The 24,876-nt window shown below is 57.6% G+C and overlaps 2 protein-coding genes across 2 annotated transcripts in view; both read left to right on the top strand.

Moving 5' to 3' along the window:
- Nucleotides 1-1,419: 1,419 nt before the first annotated feature.
- Nucleotides 1,420-8,760, top strand: GPR78 (G protein-coupled receptor 78). The gene is made up of 4 exons (XM_033215955.1): nt 1,420-2,503; nt 3,393-3,506; nt 7,975-8,197; nt 8,270-8,760. Exons 1-4 carry the CDS (start codon nt 1,836-1,838, stop codon nt 8,354-8,356), a joined length of 1,092 nt encoding a protein of 363 aa, XP_033071846.1. The 5' UTR covers nt 1,420-1,835; the 3' UTR covers nt 8,357-8,760.
- A 4,579-nt stretch (nt 8,761-13,339) lies between these two features.
- CPZ (carboxypeptidase Z) overlaps nt 13,340-24,876 on the top strand; it is a 28,842-nt gene continuing 17,305 nt past the window's right edge. Inside the window, exons 1-4 of the mRNA XM_033213593.1 lie at nt 13,340-13,598; nt 20,270-20,302; nt 21,971-22,345; nt 23,861-24,073. Of these exons, the coding sequence (XP_033069484.1) occupies nt 13,511-13,598; nt 20,270-20,302; nt 21,971-22,345; nt 23,861-24,073 (709 nt within the window). The 5' untranslated portion in view covers nt 13,340-13,510. The remainder of the gene's footprint in view (nt 13,599-20,269; nt 20,303-21,970; nt 22,346-23,860; nt 24,074-24,876) is intronic.

Raw genomic sequence — 24,876 nt, 5'->3', positions numbered from 1 at the left:
GGCTGCTCTGGCTTCAGGCAAGGTCTAATTTGGTGAAAATTTGAAAGCAGTTTGATGGGGGTGCCAGGGAGAAATGGGGAGAGAGAAAGCCACTGCATTTGATGAATGGCAATGGCTTGGAGCTGGTGTGATGGCCTCTCTGGATGACAAGGACATTGGAGTTAGAGCCAGAAGGACTGAGGTATGAATCTCAGCATTCCTGGTGTGTAGTTATGGGGACTTGGCACAGACACTTGAATGAAACTTCTTTTGCACAGCTGTAAGATGGGCCCCTTAATAAAGGCCAACTTTGTTCTGATCCTTCACTGCCTGTTGGGATGTTCTCAGCATTTTGTGCATGTTGGCCAATTTAACCCTAACAGCAACCACCACAGGCAGATGCTATTGCTAGCTATTAATATCCCTACCTGACAGATGAGAATCTGATAGCGAGGCCCAAGGGGTTTGAGTAATGTGCCCAAGGCACACAGCTGGGGGTGCTGCAGGAGGCCAGTTGTGCACTTGTGGCTTTTCCCCTGGCCACTTTGCAGCACTGGTACAAGAGAGGCCCACGGGTGAACCCCCACCCCACAGCCACCCTTTGTCCCTCAGAAAGGGTTGGCAGAGCCTGCAGGTGAGGGTGGGTGTGGGGAGGGGTGGGCAATGGTCTGCCCTTCATTTCTGTCATGTTGTGGCTGCCACTGGGGAGAAAATGTCAAAAAGCTTCCTGGAAGAAGCGGCTTCCAGGAGGCTTCACCATATCCTTGTCCTGCCAACTGGCCACAAATGGATTGGAAGACTCCCACCGGGTGAGAAGGCTCAGAAGCCATCACAGGGGATGGCAGAGGTGGGAGAGGTACGCACCTCGCACCGCGGGGCTCCAGGAGCCAGACGAAGGACAGGCATTTCTGTATGGCACCCCGTTCTGGGTGGGTCCTCTCAAGGGACCCCCCTTCTTTGTCTCTCCCTCTGTTGCTTTTCTCTCCTCTTCCCTCTTCTTCCCCCCACTTCCTCTTCTCCTCTTTACTTTTTCTTCTTCCTCTCTCTCCTTCCCGCATACCTCTCTCAACTTTGTTTCCACTTCTTGTAGCCCTTCTTGCTTCAACAAACGTCAATGCAGTCACAGTTCCTGGGCTGAGGCTGGGGGATGGGAGGGAAGTCCTGAGGGCAGCTCCCGCCCCCGCCCCCGCCCTGTCACTCCCTCTGCCCCGCCTGCACAGCTTCTCACCACTTCATTCCTGCCCCCACCGCCCCTACCGCCCCTATAAGCCACCAGGTCGCTCCAGTTTAGTGCCAGCGCCTGGAGGCAGAGGCGTGGTGAGGGCTGTGCAGCCTAGGATCCACCTAGTGGCTCTCGCTGGCGTCTCAATTGCGCATGAACCAGCGCTGGGAGGCTCGGCTGGAGGTGTGACCAGGGCAGGGACAGACCTGGCCCGGAGCAGAAGAGCCCAGAGTCCCATCCTGTCACGCTACAAGGAGGGAAGAAGGAAAGATACAGTGTCAGCAAAGAGACCTCCCTCGCCCCTACGTCCCGCGCCCCCACGCCTCCCTTCAGCCTTAGGACAGTCCTGCCGGGACGGTGAGCGCATTCAGCACCCTGGACAGCACCGCGGTTGCGCTGCCTCCAGGGCGGCCCCGGGCTGCTCCGGCTAGGAAGAGCAACGCCCTCCGCCCGGGTACCCCGGACCGCGCACTTGCCGCAGCTTTCCTCGCGCCGCTCTGGGCCTTGCCGGCCGGGTCTGCACCTCCCAGACGCTGTGGGCGCGCCGCTCAGCCACTCCATCGCCGCACTTTCTCAGGCCCGCGCCCAAGTAGAGCCATGAGAACCTCAGGGTGCCTGCAGAGACGCTAGCGCCATGGGCCCCGGCGACACCCTGCTAGCGGGGCTGCTGGTGATGGTGCTGGCTGTGGCGCTGCTATCCAACGCGCTGGTGCTGCTTTGTTGCGCCTACAGCTCTAAGCTCCGCACTCGCGCCTCGGGCGTCCTCCTGGTGAATCTGTCGCTGGGTCACCTGCTGCTGGCGGCGCTGGACATGCCCTTCACGCTGCTTGGTGTGATGCGCGGGCGGCCACCGTCGGCGCCCGGCGCGTGCCAAGCCATCGGCTTCCTGGACACCTTCCTGGCGTCCAACTCGGCGCTGAGCGTGGCGGCGCTGAGCGCAGACCAGTGGCTGGCCGTGGGCTTCCCGCTGCGCTACGCTGGACGCCTGCGACCGCGCGATGCCGTCCTGCTGCTGGGCTGTGCTTGGGGACAGTCGCTGGTCTTCTCGGTCGCTGCACTTGGCTGCTCGTGGCTCGGCTACAGCAGCGCCTTTGCGTCCTGCTCGCTGCGCCTGCCACCGGAGCCTGAGCGCCCGCGCTTCGCAGCCTTCACCGCCACACTCCACGCCATGGGCTTTGCGCTGCCGCTGGCAGTGATCTGCCTCACCTCCCTCCAGGTGCACCGGGTGGCGCGCAGCCACTGCCAGCGCATGGACATCGTCACCATGAAGGCGCTCATGCTGCTTGCCGACCTGCACCCCAGGTATTGGCCCAGTGCATGCCGACCGGCCCAGGCCAGGGACTCAGGTGCTCCCCGGGCAGTTGGCTCGAGTAGCCTGTGGTCATCATCACCTTTACTTCGCCCAGAGTTCACCGGCCATGGCAGCTGCCCCTGCATGCTGCTCGCGGGGTTTTCCAGTTGGTTCCTTGGTGCAGACACCGCGGGGGCCTCTGCCTCCTGGGATATGTGCTCACAGCGCACAGGGAACTTTGCACAGAGCGGTGGGGTGTGCGTCTCCGGGAGGGGTTCCGAGGGCTCTGCTGTGGACAGCCAGACGCACCCCTCCTATGGAGTAGCTGTGGGTCTGAGGCATCTGCGTGTTTCTGCCTGCTGTTGACCCAGTACACTTGCATGGCCTTGGGCTTCACGTCTTGAGCAGGGTCCATCCCCCATGCTTTCTGCTCACTACTTGGCAGGATTTGTCTCCTGAATCTCTAGCTAGTGTTGCCATTGTTCCAAATTACCTCCCGTAGGGTGTTCCCCTTTCACCCTCGGCCCCCCACAGAACCCCCAAGAGGCTCTCCTGCTCCTGGGGTGGGCAGACCAGGTGACTTCTCCCTCCCTGAGGGCCCCAGCCTTGCCTCTCCATCAGCAGGCCTGCCTCAGTTCCCTCTGTGTGGAGAAGGATGAGCCGGAGGGAAAGAAGGAGGAGGTGGTCCTTCTTTCCAGGCTTCCTTTATTTCACCTACAAAAAAGCAAGCCTACCCCTTTTCATTGTTCTTTCTCTCTCCCCCATCCCTCTGTCCTCTTGAGGTTCCAGGCTAAACATCCTGAACCCCTCCTGTCTGCCCTCACTTCGGCCCCTAGGCTCTGGGCCTGGGCTCTGTCCCCACCCTGCCATCATCCTGACCGCTGTCTTTTGTCCCCACAGTGTGCGGCAGCGCTGCCTCATCCAGCAGAAGCGGCGCCGCCACCGGGCCACCAGGAAGATTGGCATCTCTATTGCGAGCTTCCTCATCTGCTTTGCCCCATATGTCGTGACCAGGTGGGTCCCGAGTCCGGCTCCCGTCGTGGGAACAGCTGGGAGGGCTTGGCCTCAGTTGAGTAGGCCTCTGAGGTCTCTCAGTTGGGTATCGGGAGGGTGGCCATCACCACAGGACCCTCCTCCACACCTGATGGGCTGCGGGCTGTGCTGGCAGCTCCTGGGAAAGACCCTTGGAGGAAGATGGCACTGGCCCCCATCCTGTCCTATAAATGAGGAGACTCTCCTTGTCCAGGCACAGGCAGATATGGGGTCTGTGAATCAGCACCTGGCTCTTTAAACCTAGGAAGCTTTCAAAATCAGGCGGCCTGGGACTAACCCAGACCTTAGACTCCGCATCTCCCGGGTATGGAGTCGGGAATCTGGGTGGAAGCTCCGGCTGGAGCCTCAAGGCAATCACGCTGCCAGGTGAGTGTTCTCTTTGCTCCTCTCTTTCCTGGAGACCTTGGCCTGAGTGCTTGTCAGGTCAGAATTACCTGGAGTCACAGGTAATTTGGAAAAGATTGTGGGTAAAGGTTCTGCTGGTACCATTGTCCCAGTCCTGTGCTGAGGGGCAGGGGAGTCTGCAGTCTTTGCCTCTGGGGTTCCTGGGTCACCCACTTGGCCACTTGGTCACTACCTTAGCTCCACTCAAGGAAATGTGTGCACCCTGCCTTGCTGGAAGGCAACATGGTTAGAGGGAGGCACGTTGTTTATTAGAGAGGGTGACTGCTTGCTATCATGTTTTGCCTTTCTTGGAAGCTCCATGGAAGGTTTGGCCAGGCCTCTGCAGCACTCAGGCTGGCTGGGAGGTCTCCACCCTACATGTTGAGCCACGGCAGGAGACTGCCCTGAAGGAAGAAGCTCCCGGGAGGGGTCCATGGCCCTCATCCTCAAGGGGCCCAGGTCCCCACCCCAGGGGAGGGAGCCAGCAGGGAGTGTGGTACCAGGATTCTGGCTCTGTTTGTGTAGGGTCTTCCTGGGGTTGCTATCTAATGCCCTACAAGGTCTGCCAGCCTGTCCAGGATGCCTGCCTATCTTTCTAGGTCACTGGGGTGCTTAGGTATGTTGTGGGGGGGGGGCAACAATTGTGTCCCAGGAACCTGGGAGGTCCCAGAGTGCCCATGATGAGTGGCACCAACTCTGTCCTGCCTACTAGGCTCTCTCTGAGCTCTTTGGAATCAGCACTTGGGACAGGAGCTCTTGGCCACCGATCCCATCTGGCTTAGGGACAGAGAGCCAGGTTTCTTGGGGATCACAGGCACTCTCCTTGCTCACATAAAACCTGGCAAAGGCCTCTGGTTCTTAGGAAACTTCATGGGCACAAGTGTGGATGGAGAAACTGTGGCGTCCTTCTCTTGGGAACTAGCTGTTTATCTGATTGTCATGCTTGTGTGTATGTGTGCCATGTGTTTGCTCATGCATGCATGTGTAGGTTGGGAGGTTTCATGTGTGTATTCATACATGCACAGGTATGTACATACATGTAGAAGGTGAGTGCTAACGCTTCCAGAGCTCCAGCATTTAGTTTTGAAAGTTTAAATGAATGATGAGTGAGACTGGCTCACTCAGCCATGATATTATGTTGATTAATGGGTGTAACCATTATTTTCCTGCATGTGTACAAGGCCCTAACCGTGTGTGTAAGCATGCATAGCTATGAGCGTGCACACAAGTGTTCAAAGGAAGAATCCCAAACAAAGTCATGAAGCCTGCCTTTGCAGCATTGTTTCCACAATGCTGTTACCAACTCTGGGATCTGGGCAGCTCAGGCTTTCTTCTCTGTGAAAAACGTGGGTACAATATAGCATTAATGAGGATATATATTTCTTCACGTACTCACTAAACATTTAATGAGCACCTACTCTGTGCTGGGCTTTGTGCCTGGTCCTGCAGTTACAAAATCAAATGGAACACAGGCTCCTCTTGGTTCTGATGGCGGAAGATGCAGGTCAGCAAGACCAGGCAGGTGTTTCAGTGGGGGAGGGACCTTGGGGGATGGAGCCTGGGAGCAGCACAGCTGGATCAGTTTGGACAGGTTTGCCTGACAGGTGGCTCTCACATCATAGGAATGAATCGAATCAGAACCTCACTCCGTTATTGCCCTAAGGCTCCAGCCGGAGCTTCCACCCAGTGTGTGGACGAGGTTCTAATGCAGTTGGCTTAACCCACAGGAAGTCAGAGATCCAGGAGCATGTTGTCCCTGCTGCCCCTTAGAAGGTAGTGCACTCGTTCCAATTGTTCTGCAATTGCTAAAAATATTTCAGAGCTCTTCTCCTGGGAATGGTTTGCAGAACTGGGATGCATTGTTAGACTCTTCTGTGGACATCTTGAAGGTGAATTTAATCTGGTTAGAAATAACTCAAAGTCACCTTGAGCCAGTTCATGTGGATCAAGTAGGTAAAGCAGATGGGGGATATAGGATTTTTCTTTTGTTTCTTGGTTGTCACTCTTGAGTTTTACTGACTTAATCAATGGTGCAGATGAAGTCCCTGGGGTGTGCAGCAGTGAGACCAGGAGGGCGGGGCTACAGAGCCTCCCTTGTGGAGTCTGTGGTCTACTGTGGGGGTGCGGGGAGGACAGATGGATATGGTCACCAGGTGCTGAGCATCAGTGGACACGTGAGCGAGTCCCCTTCTCCGCAGGGTCGTGGCTGATTGGAATGCCACAGTGGCTGACACATGACTTCTGGTCCCAGTGTGACTCCAGACACAGCCTCAGCTGGGTGTTTCCAATGACTTCCATCTGCACCGTGGCTTCACTAGGGGATAGACACTCTGCCATGTGTGTGGCTTTCTTACTCACCTGCAGCTCAGTCCCCTAGTGACTGAAAGAAATGCCATGCTTCTCAGATCCTTCGATAGGACTCTCCTTCCCACTTGCCTGATGGTGGGCTGTGACCAGTCTCCAGTCCATGCCTGATGGTGGGCTTCGTGGACGTGGGGGTGACAGTGTACCTGATGTGCATATGCTGGCCGGTTGCAAAGTCCTTTGCGGACTGTCATTTACTGTAACTGGGTTCTCACCTCAGCCTGGGGTAGGGGATTAGGGCCATGACTGCCTTGGATCTGTGTCCCTGCCCTGATTTTTGGATTCTGGATGCCTCTCCTCTGGCCACACCCCTCAGTTCTCCCTGTCCTCACATTCTGGCTCTGCTTCTCAGCTTGAGGTGGCTGCCTGCCTGCTTGCCTGCCTCCTCATCCCCACCTCGCTGGACTGGGTGCCCTGGAGGGAGGGAGTCAGTCTAATCCTTGCTGCACCCCAGCAGCTGCTGTGTTTGTGGGTGGTCAGCAGGTGGTCTCCAGACTAATGAGTGACCCAGCCAAACTTGTAAATCATAGGGCTGCAGTCCTTCTGAGTGGGGGGTGGGACATCCTGGGACAGAAATTCACTGCCTGGGGGGGTCATCAGGCTGATGGGGAAAGCCCTGGCTTTTGGGAGCCCTGGTTCAAAGCCAGGACCTGGGAAGCGGAACGGCTGCCACTGGTCAGCACATGCACTTGTGACAGCTGTCAGAAGCCTTGTCCTGACTCTGTGGCCCCCACCTCAGGCTGTGCTGCCGCTGGTCAGAAGCCTTGTCCTGACCCCGTGGCCCCTACCCCAGGCTGCGCTGAGAGCGGAGGGGTCCATCCAAGTCCCCAGAGGCCGGGCCCCCTGCTGCTTTCCCCCACGCAGAGCCCAGTCCCTTCCACTCTGAGTTCTAGTCTGATTTCAGAAAAGCGCTGGGCTCAGACTCAGAATGTGGGACTGAGCCTTTCCTCTGGGAGTTGTATGCCTGATGGTCCTAGAGATGCCCTTAAGACTCTCTGAGTGATGCTGCGAGAGGGTGGGTAGGGAAGCACCCTGCGTGGTGCGAGGTGCCCGAGGACATCCCATGAGTGACTGCGATTCAAGTGGGTGAGGGGGTCACGCTTCCTCAGCGTCTGTTCTGCAGCCCAGGTTGACACCTGTTACTCCAGCCTGGTTATTAGTGTTGTTCCGATTTGTTCTCAACATTGCCCAGGTTTGGCAGGTGAATGCCAGAGGGGAGTCTGGCTGGGGGCTCCCAGCGCTCACATCTGGGGTGTCTTGGTCTGCAGCATGGTAGTGGTAATGGCTCCCTCCGTAGCTGGTTCTGTGTGCGGGCGTTCGCGGCAGCTGTGCGCGCAGGTGGGTGGACTGAGCTGAGAGTGAGGATGGTGGGAGAAGGCCTGGGTCACGGTGGCGGTGCTGCCACCTACTGAGTACCTGCTGTATGCGGGCTGATGTCGGCTGCTCCGCAGTCCCAGGACCCGGCCTTGTAATCCCGTTTTAGGAAGAGGAGACCTACGCTCAGGGTGCTGGCGCAGAGCCCCCTGGCTAGTGAGCGTCAGGGCTGCGGTGTGTACTTGTCCTGACTCTGTGGCCCCCACCTCAGGCTGTGCTGCCGCTGGTCAGAAGCCTCGTCCCGGAGCATGAGTGTGTGGCGGGTGCTGTCACTGTGGCTGAGTCAGCTGCTCCGCTTCCCCAACAGGCTGGTGGAGCTCGTGCCCTTCGTCACCGTGAACGCCCACTGGGGCATCCTCAGCAAGTGCCTGACCTACAGCAAGGCGGCGGCCGACCCGTTCACGTACTCTCTGCTCCGCCGGCCGTTCCGCCAAGTCCTGGCCGGCATGGTGCGCCGGCTGCTGAAGAGAACCCTGCGCCCAGGGTCCACCCACAACAGCTCCCTGGACCTGGCCAGCATGGTGCACCAGGTGCTGAAGAGAGCCCCGCGCCGGGGGTCCACCCACAACAGCTCCCTGGACCTGGTGAGCATGGTGCACCAGGTGCTGAAGAGAACCCCGCACCCAGCGTCCACCCACAGCAGCTCCCTGGACGCAGAGAGTAATTCCCGCCTGCAGCAGACACACTGAGGGCCTGGCAGGGCTCATCCGCTCCACCTTCTAAGAAACCCTGTGGAAAGGGCACTGGCCCTGCCACAGAAACGCCACTGGGGATCCCCCAGACACCGGCGGCTTGACTTTGAACTGAGGCTGAAGTACAGGAGGAAGAGGAGAGGGCCAGATGTGGGTGTGGACAGCAGGAGCAGGGGAGGAGAGCTCCAGGCTCGGCCACCTGGCCCGGGACAGCGGTTTTTCTTTCTGAGCCTCGCCCTTGTTCTGGGGTCGTGGCGATGCTTTGAGACGGTGGGTAGGAAAGCGTCTTGTGTGGCACGTGGTACCCGTAGGCGTCCTATCAGTGACTGCTGTTCATGTGGGTGAGGTGGTTACGCTTGCTCAGGGTCTCTTCTGTAGCCCGGGTGGACACCTGTTACTCCCACCTGGTTATTAGCATTGTCCCGATTTGTTCTCAGCATTGCCCAGGTTTGGGAGATAAATGCCGGGGCAGAGTCTGGTTGGGGGCTCCCAGAGCTCACATCTGATAGTCTGTGATCAGGGCCCGGCAGGCACAGGCGGTCCCTGGGACATGCCCATCTCTGGAAGCCTAGAGGGCCCCAGCTCCAGGCCTGTCCTCTGTGACTGCCTGTGTGGGCAAGCAGATGGAGCCTGTCTCCTGCCTCCTTTTCCGTGGTTTGCCAGGGCTTTGGCATCTTGACTGGGGAGGATGTGGAGTCTGTATGCTCAGAGCCTTTTCTGGTGATGATATCATCAGAGCACATGACCTCTGCTTCCTGCCCCCGAAGGCCACCTCTGGGCCTCTGGATCCTAGACTTGAGATGGTCAAGAGCTGGAAGTAGTAGCCAGGGCCCAGGTTCCAGAGAGGGTGGTCCAGGATGGGGAGGGCCCTTGCTCCCCAGCAGCAGTGCTGGGGGAGCCACGAGAAGGTGGAGTGTCCTTGAGTAGCTGTGTGCACCACCCCCAGTTTAGTAATCACAGGGTGCCATTCCCCGGTGGGGGCACCCGCCATCAATGTCATTGAATGTCCCCATGGGACAGTGTTGAGGACATTTGTGCACATCTGTCCTATTTCACAGCTCAGGGAAAGAATGGTACACAGCGCACATGGGCCCCCAGTGGAGAGGTGTGTGGGTAAATGAGTGAGCGAGTGAATGCATGGACACGAATGGTACACAGTGCACATGGGCCCCCAGTGGAGAGGTGTGTGGGTAAATGAGTGAGTGAGTGAATGAATGGACACGATTCTCTCTTCAGCTTCTGTCATTGCTGTTTTCTTCAAGGCCCAGGGCCATCCCCTGCAGAGACAGGGTGGACTGCAAGACCTCAGACCCCTGCCTCATGGAACTCTCTGATGGGCTTCACCCATAGGCTCTTGCAGGCGTGGAGCCTGTGTCATGACACCCTATACCCAAGGCCAGCAATGCAGGGAGAGCGTGGACATCACATTATTTCCTTTCAGAGGCTGAATTCTTCAAAGACACATGTGGATGTCACTTGCTCTTGGTATGAACAGTGGAGAACTCAGCTGAGGTGGCTTCACAGAGTCTTTTCCAAAAAACAGGTGTTATTATTGTACTTTATTTATTTATTTATTTTTTTTGAGATGGAGTCTTGCTGTGTCGCCCGGGCTGGAGTGCAGTGGCCGGATCTCAGCTCACTGCAGCCTCCGCCCCCCATGCTCAAGCCATCCTCCCACCTCAGCCTCCTGAGTAGCTGGGACCACAGGCATGGGCCACTATGCCTGGATAATTTTTGTATTTTTTTTGTACAGATGGAGGTCTCACTTTGTTGCCCAGGCTGGTCTTGAATTCCTGAGCTTAAGTGATCCGCCCACCTCAGCCTCCCAAAGTGCTGGGCTTACAGGCATGAGCCACCGCACCCAGCCAAAACCAGGTGTTATTTGCTGACTTGCCAATGCCTTCCTCAAAAGGATAAATTTAAAAATGTTTGTAAATCATGAAGTGTAATTCAAATAAAACAAATTATTGTTTGGAATAATAGCAACTCTAGGTATGTGGTCAGGAAGCAGTTAAAAACATTAAAACACAGACCTGGCCAGTTCAATCAAACCCGGGGGTTCCAGGCAGGAGGTGGGGCAGGTGGGCATCACACCCTGGTTCGCAGAGGGCACGTGAACTTGAGACCCTGCTGCACCCCGGTGCCCCTGTGCTTACAAGGGAGGGCACTCGCACAGCAGAAGCAGGTTGGTCCCCATTGTTTAAAGTTCCAGAGCCCAGGCTGTGAGCTCCTTGGCTGAGCCCTCTCCTGTCCCTGGGAGCTCCCCAGGTGTGAGGAGCCTGGCAGCCAGCGGGGCCTACCCTCCATGTTAGTGCATCTCCGCCAGGCTAAAATGCTTGGTCACGCCGGGCGCGGTGGCTCAAGCCTGTAATCCTAGCACTTTGGGAGGCCGAGACGGGTGGATCACAAGGTCAGGAGATCGAGACCATCCTGGCTAACCTGGTGAAACCCCGTCTCTACTAAAAAATACAAAAAACTAGCCGGGCGAGGGTGGTGGGCGCCTGTAGTCCCAGCTACTCGGGAGGCTGAGGCAGGAGAATGGCGTAAACCCGGGAGGCGGAGCTTGCAGTGAGCTGAGATCCGGCCACTGCACTCCAGCCTGGGTGACAGAGCGAGACTCCGTCTCAAAAAAAAAAAAAATAAAAATAAAAAAATAAATAAATAAAATGCTTGGTCACTGCTTTAGCGCCACTCAAGGAAACGCGTGCAGCCTGCCCTGCTGGAAGGCACCATGGTTAGAGGGAGGCACGCTGTGTATTAGAGACGGGGACTGCTTGCTGTCATGTTTCACCTTCCTCGGAAGCTCCATGGAATGTTCTGGAACAGGCATCTTAAGGCATTCCCTCCGCCCTTCTCCGTCAGCCCATGTGGCTGCCACGCCAGGCTCTCCCTTGCCTTAGGCATGGGGACTTTTTTTTGTGTGTGTGTGTAATTTGAAAGATACTTTTCATGTGCACTTAAATGTGTTGCAAAATGATGCTGGGTCTCACGAATGCTGTGAATCAATAAACATCTTATTCAGAGGGTGTCTCATTTCCATGGAAAGGGGGGGATTCTGCCTCGCATTAGCCACAGTTCAATGACCGGGAGAGCAGAGCTTCCTAGATGCCTGGGCTTGCATGCAATCCCTTGCTGGGCTTCCAAGACCTCCAGGCTAGGCCCTGCACCCTGTGTGCGGCCCAGTGAGGGAGGCTTCTCCTGTTGTTTTGACAGTGGAGCTGCAAGCTTGGGAGGCTTTCCCGTGGGTGGGCGGGAAGCAGAGAGCCATGGAGGCTGTGAGGCTGGCAGGCAACTTGAAGGACATAACTGCTCATTTATTTTATTTGGGGGACCAGGAGTTTTTTATTGATTCCATCTGTCAGAGGGCTGCAGCATTCCATGACGGGTGAGGCAGAGGGAGGCCCTGTGGGAGCCCAGAGTGACAGTCCTCTCACTCAGCTTGCCTTCTTGTCCTTTCGAGACCATGATCTCGTTCACCCGAGCCTCCCTCCTGCTCACACGGGGTGCAAACCTGGGCCAGAAGGGGTTCTGAGCCAGGAGCCCTCTCTCCATCCCCTCTGCGCTTGCGGACCCTCACCCTCCTCCTGCCTCACCTGGACACCCATCCATGGCCAAGCCTCCAGAACCCTTCCTGGTCCCTGGCGAAGCAGCCCTTCCTCTCACCCACCCTCCGCCAAGCAGAGCGAGCTCCTGGAAATGCAGCCAAGAGCAGGTTGTGCTCCTGCCAGAGCCTGTGGTCTCTGCTCCTGAGCCTGGCATTGCTAGCCCTTTCTGTTCTCCGGCTGTTCCTCACTCCTATCCACATGGCCTTGGGCTAAAGTGCTGGGTGCCCTAGTCTACTGGCCCCTCCCTGGGGAGCCTGCATCCTTTCTGGGCCTTCTCTTAGTACTTCCTCCTCCTCTGCTTAGCCAAGTCCTTCCACCTGACCGAGGCTGACACAACCCTCCCTCTTCAGGCTTTCACAGCCCCAGCACCCCTCTCAAGGGTCCAGCTGTGGGGTGGGTAGGAGCGGCGTCAGACCCACTTTTATCGCTAGCACCCGCTGTGCAGCAAGTGCTGAGGATGCCGGCACGCACGCATCATGTCCAGCTGCGGAGCTGGCTTCCAACCACTGATGGACTCCTCCTGGCTGTCATGCTGCCCCCACCCCATCCTCATGAGCCCCAAGGTGAGCGCGGTGCTGTTTCTCAGTGGAGAGCTCCCAGCCTCGAGGAGGCCAGGCCACTGGCTCGAGATCCTTTGAGCCGTGAGTCTGTGCTCTTTTGACGACACAAACTGGCTTCTCTCCTAGAAGCTTGTCCTGCAGGGCACCCCCCATGGGCTGGCCAGGGCAGTCAGAGGTGCTTCCGGAAGGACCCAGCCAAGTCCAGGCAGACACAGGGCAGCGTTGAGCACCAGACACCCCAGATCCACGGGGGTGTTGAAATGGGCATCTTCAAGCAGATGACCCGCGGGAAGCAGCACCTGCTGGGTGCCAGCCATGAGTTGGGGCCACTGTGAGTACTGTCTCCATTACACCAGCCTCTGGGCAAAGGGGCTTGTCCTAAGTCTCAGGGCTGAGTGGCAGTTGGCTCTGGGGCCTGGTACTGGTGCACTGGCATAGCTGGCAAAGGATCCATGAGGCACATGGCTCCTAAAGGTCCAGCCACCCAGCAAAGCCCCTTCCCCTGCATCCACACCGGGGACAAGGGTTAGCAGGTGGGGACATGCCTTCATTTTCCTCACCTGACAGGCCCTGGTCAGCTGGGGTCAGGGCTGCAGCCAGAGCCCCCTCCACCCGCAGATGCAGCCTGTGCCCGGGACCAGGGGTTTTAGGCAGATCAGCAGGGAATCTGCAGATGAGCTCCACAGTGCGCTCAGGTGGTAGATAGGGAAACTGAGTCCCAAGGAGGGGCAGTGAGCCCTTTGGAGGAGGCGGGGCACCCCATCCAGGGCAGGCAGGGGCCTTTATCTGTTGTCCTGCCCCTCCTCCTCCCCCAACGGCATCCTCCCTCTAGCTTCTGGAGCTGCCCACTGTAACCCGACTCCGGCATTTGCGTTTGGGGCGCCCTCCCTGCGCCGGGGGCGGGAGCCCAGCGAGCGCAGAGCCCCGGCCCGCGCAGCCCGAGTGCCACATCACTGCGCCGGCCGTCCAAGGCCCGCCGCCCCACCATGCCGCCCCCGCCGCCGCTGCTGCTCCTCACAGTCCTGGTCTTCGTCGCTGCCCGGCCGGGGTGCGAGTTTGAGCGGAACCCTGCGGGTAAGGCCGTCCCCTGCCCCCACCCTCCACCCTCCACCCTGCAACCTCCGGGGAGTGTGACCCGTCGCTTCCCAGGGGCCTGGGAACTTTCTTCCAGTAGGTTAGGCGCCTATGGCCCCCGCGAGAACGTCTCCAAAGTGGGCAGCATGTGACCTGGGACTGGTAGGGTGACCTCTCCCCTGGACGGGGACACCAGGGAGGCTCTCTACAGCATCCGGCCCGGGACCCCAGGCAGCAGAGGGTCACCATGCCTGGGCCAGGGGCGAGATCTTTCTCCTGTCGGGTACAGCAGCAGGGGCACCCTGCTGGTGGGCCCGGGGGAGCAGGTGCCAGGATTTTGCAGTTTGAGAGGCCATCCAAGGTCCCCAGGTCCTTCCAGGAACAGGGCGATCTCTCTGGACTATGGCAAACTCTCGACCCCTCCCTCCCAGCTAGAGCTGTGATGTGGACAGTAAGTCTCCGGAAGTGGCCCTGAGGGCTGGGAGGGGGCGTGGGCCCCCTAGAGGGATCTGGGGCTGGGAGAAGGGAGGGACGCAGGGACCCTCTAGGAGGTGTGTGCCTGCACGACCTCACCAAGGGGTGTGTGCAGCGGGGGTGGGGGAGCAGGTAGGTAGAGGCTGGGGGCTGGATCCTGGGCTCCCACCTGGCCTCACAGCCTCTCCAGGTATGGAGGTGCATCTAGCAAACCTTGCTCAGGACTCTCATCAGAAACAGACATCTGGGCTCCTGCAGGCGTGGGGCCCTGTGTGGGTTCAAGGGTGCAGGGTGTCATGTTCTCAATTGCTCGTTGTCTGGGATTTGTGGACACCTGAGAACTGCCTGAGCCCTGCGAGTGGATGTGCCAGGACCACGATACCCCACCCTGGGGCGTGATGTTGACGCTTTTCCTTTCCATCCTGTTGATGCCTGGGTCTTCCCCCGACCTCTGCTCCTCACCCTACCTCAGCTCTTTTCTACCCCCTGCGTGTGTGCTCATGCAGGTGTGCGGGTGGGGTGCTCTGGAGCTTGTGCCGTGTCGTGGGTGGGACTCCCCTCGGCCCCTGAGAGCCCAGACAGTATCTAGAATCATAGGCTTGTTGGAGACCACAGCCCCCTCCTCCAGGAAGCTCTCCTGACCTGCCCTTTCCCAGGAAGAAGTGCAGCCTCCTCCTCTGCAGGCAGGCAGCACAGATCACCCTGACCTCACCCAGCAGGATGCACAGATTGCCCTGTCCTCACCCAGCAGGATGCACAGGCTGATCTCTGTCCCTGGCAGGTGCTGAGCACAGCCATGGCATCGGCAAGTGTTTCTAGGAGGCATCACTCATCCTCCAGTCCAGTCTCCCGTCTTACGGATGAGTGTGGAAGTCAAGGACCTTTCCAGCCCACAGGCAGAAGTGGGCAGAGCCAGTCAGCTGCAGTGCAGGCCCCCACACCCCAGGCTGCCATGTCCCTGTCTCGCCATCGGGTCTTGCTCAGAGGAAGCCTGGTGCTCTCTCCCCTCTGCCCGCCCGCCTTCCCTGGTGGAGGTTTCCCTGTCCTCACCAGAGCCTGGGGACGGAGGGGATTTTTGTGTCCTAGGGTCTGGGATTCAGATTCTGACTCCTTGACTCTGCTGTGTGACCTGGGCAGATGGCCTGACCTCTCTGACCTCATTCAGGTCTCATTCCTGACCCAGGCGCAGCTGCTGGTCAGTTCAGGAGGGGGAGGACTGACGGGATCTCACTCCCCTGTTGAAGAAATGCTGCCACCTCGTGGTTAAGAGTCTTAGAACCATTTCAAAAGCAGCTTTCAGACCAGCGCCATCCAACACAAACACAAAGCCATCCACACACAGAATTTTATATTTTCTAGTAGCCACACTAAAGAGGTAACAGAAACAGGTGAAATTGATTTTAATAACAAATTCTATTTGATCCAATATGTCCAAAAAATTCCAGTATTTTGGCATTCATATAAAAATTATTTTATTTATTTATTTATTTTTTTTGAGGCGGAGTCTCGCTCTGTCACCCGGACTGGAGTGCAGTGGCCGGATCTCAGCTCACTGCAAGCTCCGCCTCCCGGGTTTATGCCATTCTCCTGCCTCAGCCTCCCGAGTAGCTGGGACTACAGGCGCCCGCCGCCTCGCCCGGCTAGTTTTTGTATTTTTTTTTTAGTAGAGACGGGGTTTCACTGTGTTAGCCAGGATGGTCTCGATCTCCTGACCTCATGATCCGCCCGTCTCGGCCTCCCAAAGTGCTGGGATTACAGGCTTGAGCCACCGCGCCCGGCCATATAAAAATTATTAATGAAACATTTACACTGTTTTTAGTACTACGTCTGAAATTTGGTGTGCATTTTACACATCACACACATTGGTTTGAACTTGCCACATGTGAAGGGCTCAGTGGCCACGTGTGGCTCGTGGCTGCTGTACTGGAGAGCGTGGCTTGAGAGCCTTCTAGGGGTACAGGCTTTCACCCCGCTGTGCATTTGCAAGTCTGCAGGGGGATCCATGGGTGTCGGTGCCCCACAGTGGTTGGGGTGGGGAAGCAATGGTGAATAGTCTAACCACCCACAGTCTCGCTGGCTTTGCTCTGTGGCTGCCAGGGCAGGCGGGGCCTAGGAGAGGCAGAGCGTGGGTTTTGGGTCAGCAGGCCTGCCCCCATGCAATAAGTGGCAAAACTAGAGGCCTACGGAGGCCAAGCCAGCTGGCAAAGGCCCAGCCACATCATGGGACTGGCTGTGTGGTCTTGGGACAGTTGCAGCCCCTGAGGGCTCCTCTCAGACCATCCTGACTCTCTTGTGGCCACAGCAGCACCCACTGGGGCTTGCTGATTGTTGGGGGAAGAATTGTGTCTTCCAGAAAAGACATACTGATGACGTAATCCCTGGCACCTGTGAATGGGAGCTTACTTGGAAACAGGGCCTTTGTGGATTACATTGATTCAGATGAGGCCACAAGGGATTAGGGCAGGCCCTAAACCAATAACTGGTATCCCTAGAAGAAGAGGGAGAATTTGGGCAGAGACAGAAACAGGGACAAATTTCACACATGACAACAGAGGCAGGGACCGGAGTGCTGTGGCCATGAACCAAGGAGCACCTGGGGCCACCAGGAGCCGGGAGGGGCGGGAGGGTTCTTCCCTTAGAGCCTTCAGAGGGAGTGTGGCCCTGCAGACTCCTGATTGCAGACTTCCAGCCTCCAGGACTCTGAACTGTTGTGGCTTCTTTTTTTTTTTTTTTTTTTTTTGAGACAGAGTCTGTCACCTAGGCTGGAGTGCAGTCGTGCAATCTTTGCTCACTGCAACCTCCCTCTCCCAGGTCCAAGTGAGATGGAGCTCATCTCACTTAGCCTGCCTCAGCTTCCTGAGTAGCTGGGACTACAGGTGTGCACCTCAGCCTCCTGAGTAGCTGAGACTACAGGTGTGCGCCACCATGCCCAACTAATTTTTGTATTTTTAGTAGAGACAGGGTTGCTGTGTTGGCCAGGCTGGTCTTGAACTCCTGACCTCGTGATCCGCCTGCCTCAGCCTCCCAAAATGCTGTGATTACAGGTGTGAGCAACCACACCCAGCTGTTGTGTTGCTTTAACCCAAGTATGGTGGGCACTTTGCTAGGGCAGCCCTGGCAAACAAACCCACCCCTCTCTGTGCCTTGCACGTGGTGGGCAGTGGAAGCCAGGGCAACCCAGCTGGCAGACGCTCTTCCTGCCCCTTGGGAAACCCCAATGGGGCTGCACGGCTGGTTGGGGGGTCACAGCAGACAGTCCTGCTCCTGCCCACCACGCGCCCCGAGCCTCTGTGTGTTGAGCATTCACTGGGCACCTACCCTGCGGTCGTAATCATCTTGATGGATCCTCCAACAGCCCTATGAGGTAGGTGTGATCATTATCCCAATTTACACATGAGGAAACTGAGGCAGGGGCAGTGGTTCATCCTGGAGCCTTAGTGTCCTCATCTGTGAACCAGGGAGACTCGAAGCCACAGGAAGCCAGAGGGATCGCCTGTCCAGTCCCTGCGTGATGGTCCAGTCACCCGTGTGGGCTCTTGGTGGCTTTGGAGGAGCAGGTGCAGGGGTGGACACCTCACCTTGCAGCTCCCTGAGGCCAGCAGAAGACCCAGGGTCAAGTCAAAGTTAGTTCTTCCACTCGCTCACGCCTGCTGAGTGAACAGACAAAGCTCTAGGTTCACCCAGGCTTGCCAGCTCAGGGCCAGGCCAAGCTCAGTGCCAGCCGGGCACCATCAGAGCCCTGTGATGGGTACCCAGGGAGTGGGGACAAGGGCACTGGGCTGAGATCACCTTGATCCTTGAGCTCACTGTGCTGCAGCATCTGCCTCGGTTCAAGCTCAGTGCAGGATAAGACCGTGGGTCAGCTGAGTGTAAACCCTGTTCCCAGAGTGGTCCTATAGGCGGCCGGCTTTGCATACCAGTGCTCACTCAGGGCCCTGCACGGGATGGGTGCTCACACGGGGCCCTGTGTGGATGCAAGCCTTTCATCTGTTCTTCCCAATATCACCCAGTTGTCTTTAGCCACACAGACAGGCGGATGAGAGCACAGTGTTCCAAGCAGAATCCCGGACCAGCTTTTTTTCCATTCCTTTTTTCCTAAAGTTCAAACTGTCATGCCTCCTTTATGCTGCAGATGGGTGGAGTCTGGGGATGCTCTGGACCATGAAGGCCTGGGAGTCACGTGAGGGTGCCAGGGAGGGTGCCCGGAGAGCCTCACGCCCACAGGTCCATGACAGCCATCCAGGGGGGGCTCAAGCTCCTCTGTGCTCATCCCAGGGCACGTTGTGGGCATCCGTGGGCATGGATGGGCGGGCACGGGCGGGTGGTCACACTGCAGCCCCCTCTCTCCAGTTAGGGCCGCTCCACTCCCAGATGCTTTAGCAACGCTTGCCTGTTGCTCTCCCACACTTAGCACAGCACGGGCTCCTGCAGCTCATCTCCGGGTTGTTCTGAAACCATTGCAGGAACGATGCACACTGTAGCTGATGGAGACTGCTCCCCCCGGCAGATCTTGTGCTGGGCTCGGACCATGGGTCATCTCATCTCACAGCATCCCTGCAAAGTGATTATAATGAACTCATGTGAAATGGGGGAAGTTGAGACACAAAAGAGCCACTTGCCTGAGGCCCCCTGCTGTGATGTGGTGGTCTGGGGCTGGGCATCTTCCCTGTCCTCCACAACCCTTGTGGTTCATGGTCCATGTTCCCTGCCAGCTTGGACAGGGAGGAAGGGCGAACCCAAGGGAGCCACATCTTCCCCAGGGCCTCCTGCACACGCCTGTTCCATACCCCGAGGCAGCCGCGTCTTCCCCAGGGCCGCCCGCACACGCCTATTCCACACCCGGAGAGCACTGTGTGGACCTCTTTTGTCGTCTGTTGTGAGGATGGAAATGGAAACTCTCCTAGGAGTGCCTGGTGGTGGACGGGTGCCCTAAACGTCACCATCCCGCAAGAGCTTTGTGAGCTGAATGGTGCAGGGATCCAGGACTATGGTTGCCCAGTCCTCAGTGGGGAAACCGAGTCCCGAGTGGTTCCCTCGAGTGGGAGCTGCCTGGCCACAGAGCAGCCCAGGTCTCTCTGACCATTTGGAGAGTTGCCATGTGCTCAGCCAAGCTTTCACAGCCCCCAGATCCTAGGGTGAGCTTCAAAAAGCGGCCTGCACTCTCCCAGCCTCAAGGTTCTGTCCCCAGTTTTGACTGGAGGTGCAGAGTCACAGCCAGGCCTTTTCCTCTGCTCCAGCCTGCTTGCTCCCATCTCCTTGGCCCCCTGCACCCACTCCACATGTCCTGCCTGTGGGTCATGTCCCCTTCTCCAGGGTCCTGCTGCTCCCACCGCCCAGCCTGCCCCCACTCTGGCCAGGTGGCCTCTGACATGGGCCTGTCCCAGCACTAGCCAGGTTTTAAATCTGACGCCGGATTCCCCTCCTTGAATGTGTTCTCCCCGCTTGAAGCGCACAGAGCCTTGGGTCCTGCTTCATACAGGGCCCTTAGCAGCCGGCATTACTTAGGGTTGGCTATGTTTGGCCTTCCCAGAGGCCTTACTGTTGGGTTCATGTGTCTGGGCTTCGGAAAGGGCCCTTGAAACCCCACGACTGCCAGGATAGTTTTGTGTGTTGGTCCTTTTTTCTTGGAAGAGGGCCCTTGACTCAGGAAACGGGGAGAGGCCACACGCTGGCGGTGTCCTTGGGGGCACGGAGGCTGCATGGCTGACTCTGGGAGGGGCCTGGGTCCGGGTGCGGCAGTGCCTGCTGGTGAGGGGTCCGGAGGCTAACTATTAAAACTTCTGGAATCTTCTAAGGACTCAGCGGCTTATGGTGGGAAGCTTGAGGTTGGCTACGGTGGAGGTTCTTGTGCCACGGCACTCACAGATGCCACCTCAGGGCTCTTCTGTCCTGGACATCAGGCTTGCAGGCACTGCGGCCTGAGCTTTGAGCCAGATGGATGCCACTGACCCCCACTGCTGTCCAACTGTCTGTCCTTAGGCAGGTCATGTGACCTCTCAGAGGCAGCCTTCGCACCTGGGAAATCGGGGAGACTACGGCGTCTGCCTCAGGGGCTGCTGTGAAGACTCCATGAGAAGGAGCTGGCGGAGGGTGGCCCGGGCTGGTCCCTGCCTGTGCTCAGGGCCCTGGGTGTGTGTTGCCCGGTGAGTGACAGACGGCGAGCCAGGTCCCTAACAGTGCCATGTCTCTCTTTCCAGGTGAATGCCACAGGCCGCCGGCTGCAGACAGCGGTACAGTACCGGGACCTCCCTGGCTTCTGTTCTGTAGGAGGGCTGCGGCTCCCACACTGTCAGAGCACTTTAGGCAGCTGAGCCCGTGATTTCACAAGTGGGTGATGGATAACACAACCCGTCAATCAAATCAGAACCCCCTTGTAAAGAGCCAGAGAAAAATTAGACACAACAAAAAAAGACCAGCCAGGAAAAGGTGCACCGGCTTCCCACCGGGCTTTGCCCATGCAGTCCCTGCAGAGATGGCCTCTCCATCCCTCCCCGCGCCTGCCTGCCCCCGGCCCCAATCCAGTTCCCGCTGCAGTCACACATCCTGAGTTTGGACCTTGCCCACATGCATTTCATGGTCACTGGCTCTGTGCCGGGCCCCTGCTGAGTCTGGGGTTGGGTGAGTCACCTCCCGCGCCGGGCCCCGCTTTCCTCCTTGTGATAGGAGAAATGCCAAATGAATCTGGTGAGATGGCTTCAAAAGTGGCATGGGATCCAACCAATGTGGAGTGCTCAGGTCAGGACTGAGGACAGGGCTCGTTCCCTGAAAGGGTCGAACATTTCATTGTTGCCTCCTGACAGATTTGGGCATCTGGTGTATTCTAAGTGGAGGCTTTTAAAAAATCAGGAAAAAAAAAAAAATTCTGGGTACAAAGTCAATGACATATGTAAAATGTCTATTTTATTTTTGATTTATCTTGTTTTTATTTTTAGAGATGGAGGTCTTGCTATGTTACCCAGGCTAGTCTCAAACTCCTGGCCTCAAGCGATCCTCCCATCTTGGCCTCCCAAAGTGCTGGGATTACAGGTATGAGCTACCTTGCCCGGCTGTAAAATGTGGTGAGCAGGGCAATGTGAGGCAGAAAGAATCCTGTCCTTTCTAGACTTTGACATGAGAAGTGGCAAAATGTCATGACTTGTCCCATGCAATGCCACATCTGGAAAGTCCAGCTGAGGAAAAGAGGAGAAGGCCGTCTGGGGGTGCGAGCATGGAGCTAGCGGCTGCAGGGACACAGTCTGCTCCCAAGGGGGCTGGAGGGCCCTGCTAGGCCAATGAGGGCCTTAGAGATGGGGCATTTGGAACTAAACAAACAGCTGTGATGAGGAAGCAGGAAGGTGCCCAGCAACAGTGAGGACCCTACCCCCCGCCTGGGCTTAAGGCAGCCCTGCAAGCTGCAGAGCAGAGATGAGCCCAGCCGAGCTGCATCTGTCATTATCTGCTTCTCATCCAAGTCCCGAGGCCCACCTGACCCATTAGGGTCCCCAAAGACACAAGACATCTAAAGCAGGGTGCGTCTTTTGGGACGTCTTTGTGCTGCGGCTGTGGCTCCTGGGTGGTTTGTGCCTGTCCCTGCCTAATGCAGCATCGGCTGGCTGCCTTCACGGGCACTTGTGTGGCACAGCTGCTTTGCAGATGGAGATGCTGAGGCTCAGGGCAGCCTCTGCTGCAGCTCGCTTGCTAGTGGGTAGTTGAGTCTGGTTGGTCTTAGGCGCCTTCTCTGGTCTCTCACAGTCTCTGATTCTTGCACAGTAACTGTTGTCCTGGTCCTCCCCTACCAGACTGTGGGTGCCCCCTCCCTACAGGCCCTGGCCCTGCGTGGGGTCCCCTTCATAAATGTCTGACGTGTGATGGTCAGGGCCATTGCAGGAGGGACTGACATGCCGACCCTGCCTCCCCAGTCACCTGCGTGGACCTGCAGCTCAGGACCTGCAGCGATGCTGCCTACAACCACACCACCTTCCCCACCCTGCTGCGGCACCGGTCGTGGGAGGTGGTGGAGGCCAGCTCCGAGTACATCCTGCTGAGTGTTCTACACCAGCTCCTGGAGGGCCAGTGCAACCCAGACCTGAGGCTGCTGGGCTGTGCTGTGCTGGCCCCCCGGTGTGAGGGCGGCCAGGTGCGCAGACCCTGCCGGCACATCTGCGAGGGCCTGCGGGAGGCCTGCCAGCCCGCCTTCGACGCCATCGACATGGCCTGGCCCTACTTCCTTGACTGCCACCGCTACTTCACGAGTGAGGACGAGGGCTGCTACGACCCACTGGAGAAGCTTCGGGGTAAGGGAAGGCGGCGGGGGCTGTCTGTATGTTCACAGGGTCCAGGTGGTCATGGAGGACCAAGAGCCACACTGGAAGGAACTTGAAGCCTTTTCCATCAGTGGCGACAGTGCAGGCATTGGTAGAGGGCGGGGCTGCTCCCCAGGGCAACACGTTCCCCACAAAGGGTGCCAGGCAGGGTTGGGGACTCAGTGCAGATGGAGGATCCTCTCGCCGCCTAGGGCCCCCCAGCAGAAGCCTCCAGCCCTTAGGGGCAGGCTGGGGTGGAAGGGTGCTGAGTCCAAGTGGCGGCAGTGCCCCTGCCCAGGGTGCAATCAGAAGGCCTCGTGTTAGGGAGCCTGGGCTCAGAATGCAGGGCTGGCCCCGGGGATCCAGTTCTTGGCCACAGACCCTCTAGAACAGCAGTGCTTACCCCTGCATCCATGCAGATGCAGTGGCAGGGTGCCCTTTGCCAGCAGGTAGGAGCCGTCTGTCTGCAGAGCTCAGTCCCTGCAGAGGTGGTGGAGGTGCCTGTGGGAGGCCAGGGAGGCGAGGAAGGAAGCCAAGCCCACAGCCCTGGGAAAGCCCAAGGAGTCACTTTGAGATTATTTTGGGCGTCTCTACTGCCAAATTGCCGGCTTCCTCTGCTAGTCTCTCCCCTGGAGAACCGTTTTGAGCAGAAGCAAAACCACAGGGTGAGGAGAAGCTTGGAGAAACACATTAACTCTTTGTGGACCCAGGAACAGCCTGCGGCACCTGCGTCCTGCTCCTGTGGGCCTGGCTGCTGCAAAGCCCCTCGCAGGATGGAGGGAGTTGAGGGTCACCGGGGTGGTCTTCGGGGTGTCTCTATTCTAGTGGATGACAGGATGGTGGGGAAGCTGGTGCATATGTGACATAGAGACATTCGTATTCTGGATCCAGAACCCCTCCCTCTTCCCCCGACCCACTTTTTTCTTCCTCCCTGAAGTCCTTCCCAGAACCTCCCTTTCTGTTTCCTTCCCGGCCTGGTGCTCACTGCTGTGCTGGTGAGGCTGTAACAGAAACACTGGGAAGCCTTACATGCAGCCGGAGGGGGCACCACAAGGAGGCTTCCTGTTTCCACCATTGGCCAAGCAAACGGAGCAGAATACTGAACTGCCCGAGTGCCACTGTCATGGAAAACACACCCAGGAAAAAGCCCCCTCTGCACACCTAGCAGGGGTTGGCCCTGGGGGGTCCAGGACCCCATATATCTCTTTTCCTTTCTGTTGTCCTGCTCTGTATTTTAGGAACTTCCCACAGTGGCCCCATAGTACGTTTATTCAGTCACATTATTCGGTCAGGAACCATGGCTTGTGCTGTGTACATACCTCGGGTGTCATTTGGCTTAGATATTGTTGTAGGCACTGCAGAGGGAACTCTAATTAAAGATAGAGCTGTCCAAGCATGGCTGTCATGCAGAGGGGGCTAAGGGTGCTGTGTGTGGTCAGTGTTCCCAGGCAGCAGTAGGAAGCCTCAGGTCCTGACACTGACCGAGCCCCCCCACTGCTCCCCCAGGAGGCCTGGAGGCTGACGAGGCGCTGCCCTCGGGGCTGCCGCCCACCTTCATCCGCTTCAGCCACCACTCCTACGCCCAGATGGTACGTGTGCTGAGGCGGACGGCCTCCCGCTGCGCCCATGTGGCCAGGACCTACAGCATCGGGCGCAGCTTTGACGGCAGGGAGCTGCTGGTCATCGAGTTCTCCAGCCGCCCCGGCCAGCACGAGCTGAGTGAGTGCCCTTGGGAGGACCTGGCCTGGCCCCGCTTCGGGAAAGGGCTCGGGCTGCTCCACCTTGGGGCGCACAAGTTGGCTGGGTGTTTGGGGTCTGGGCACAGCTGGGGCCCTCAGGGAGCTGCTTGGTGCAGGCCACGTCCCACTGGGCGTGTGCAACCACTGTATATATAAAGGAGAATTTCTCCAGATATCCATCTTACTTCAAAATTTAGAATGGCAGACTAGGTTATTTGATAATAATTTAGACATTGATCCAGTAGCTGAAAATACATAAAACAAACAAGAAATTTTATTTTATTTTTTAGAGACAGAGTTTCGCTCTTGTTGCCCAGGCTGGAGTGCAGTGGCGCGATCTCAGCTCACTGCAACCTCTGCCTCCTGGGTTCAAGTAATTCTCCTGCCTCAGCCTCCTGAGTAGCTGGGACTCCAGGCACGGGCCACCACACCAGGCCAATTTTTGTATTTTTAGTAGAGACGGGGTTTCACCATACTGGCCAGGCTGGTCTTGAACCTGACCTCAAGTGATCCACCCACCTCGGCCTCCCAAAGTGCTGGGATTACAGACGTGAGCCACTGTGCCTGGCCAAACAATAAATTTTAGACAGAAAAGATCATATTGGGATGTGGGCTTGCAGGGAGATAGTAAGGTTGTCTGGGAGTCGCCTGGGAGGCTGGAGGGAGGAGGGCACCATCCCGGCATGTCACAGGCGTAAGTCAGGGAGGAGCAAAACAAAGGCTATAGGAGTGCTGGGTCCTTCTGTGCTTAGGAGTGTGTGGCCATGCGCTGCATTTTTGCCA

Source organism: Trachypithecus francoisi, unplaced genomic scaffold (assembly GCF_009764315.1).
Source record: "Trachypithecus francoisi isolate TF-2019V2 unplaced genomic scaffold, Tfra_2.0 Lachesis_group1, whole genome shotgun sequence".
Classification (NCBI taxonomy): domain Eukaryota; kingdom Metazoa; phylum Chordata; class Mammalia; order Primates; family Cercopithecidae; genus Trachypithecus; species Trachypithecus francoisi.
Note: the sequence above shows the minus strand (reverse complement) of the source record. Positions and strands in the feature narration are given on the sequence as shown.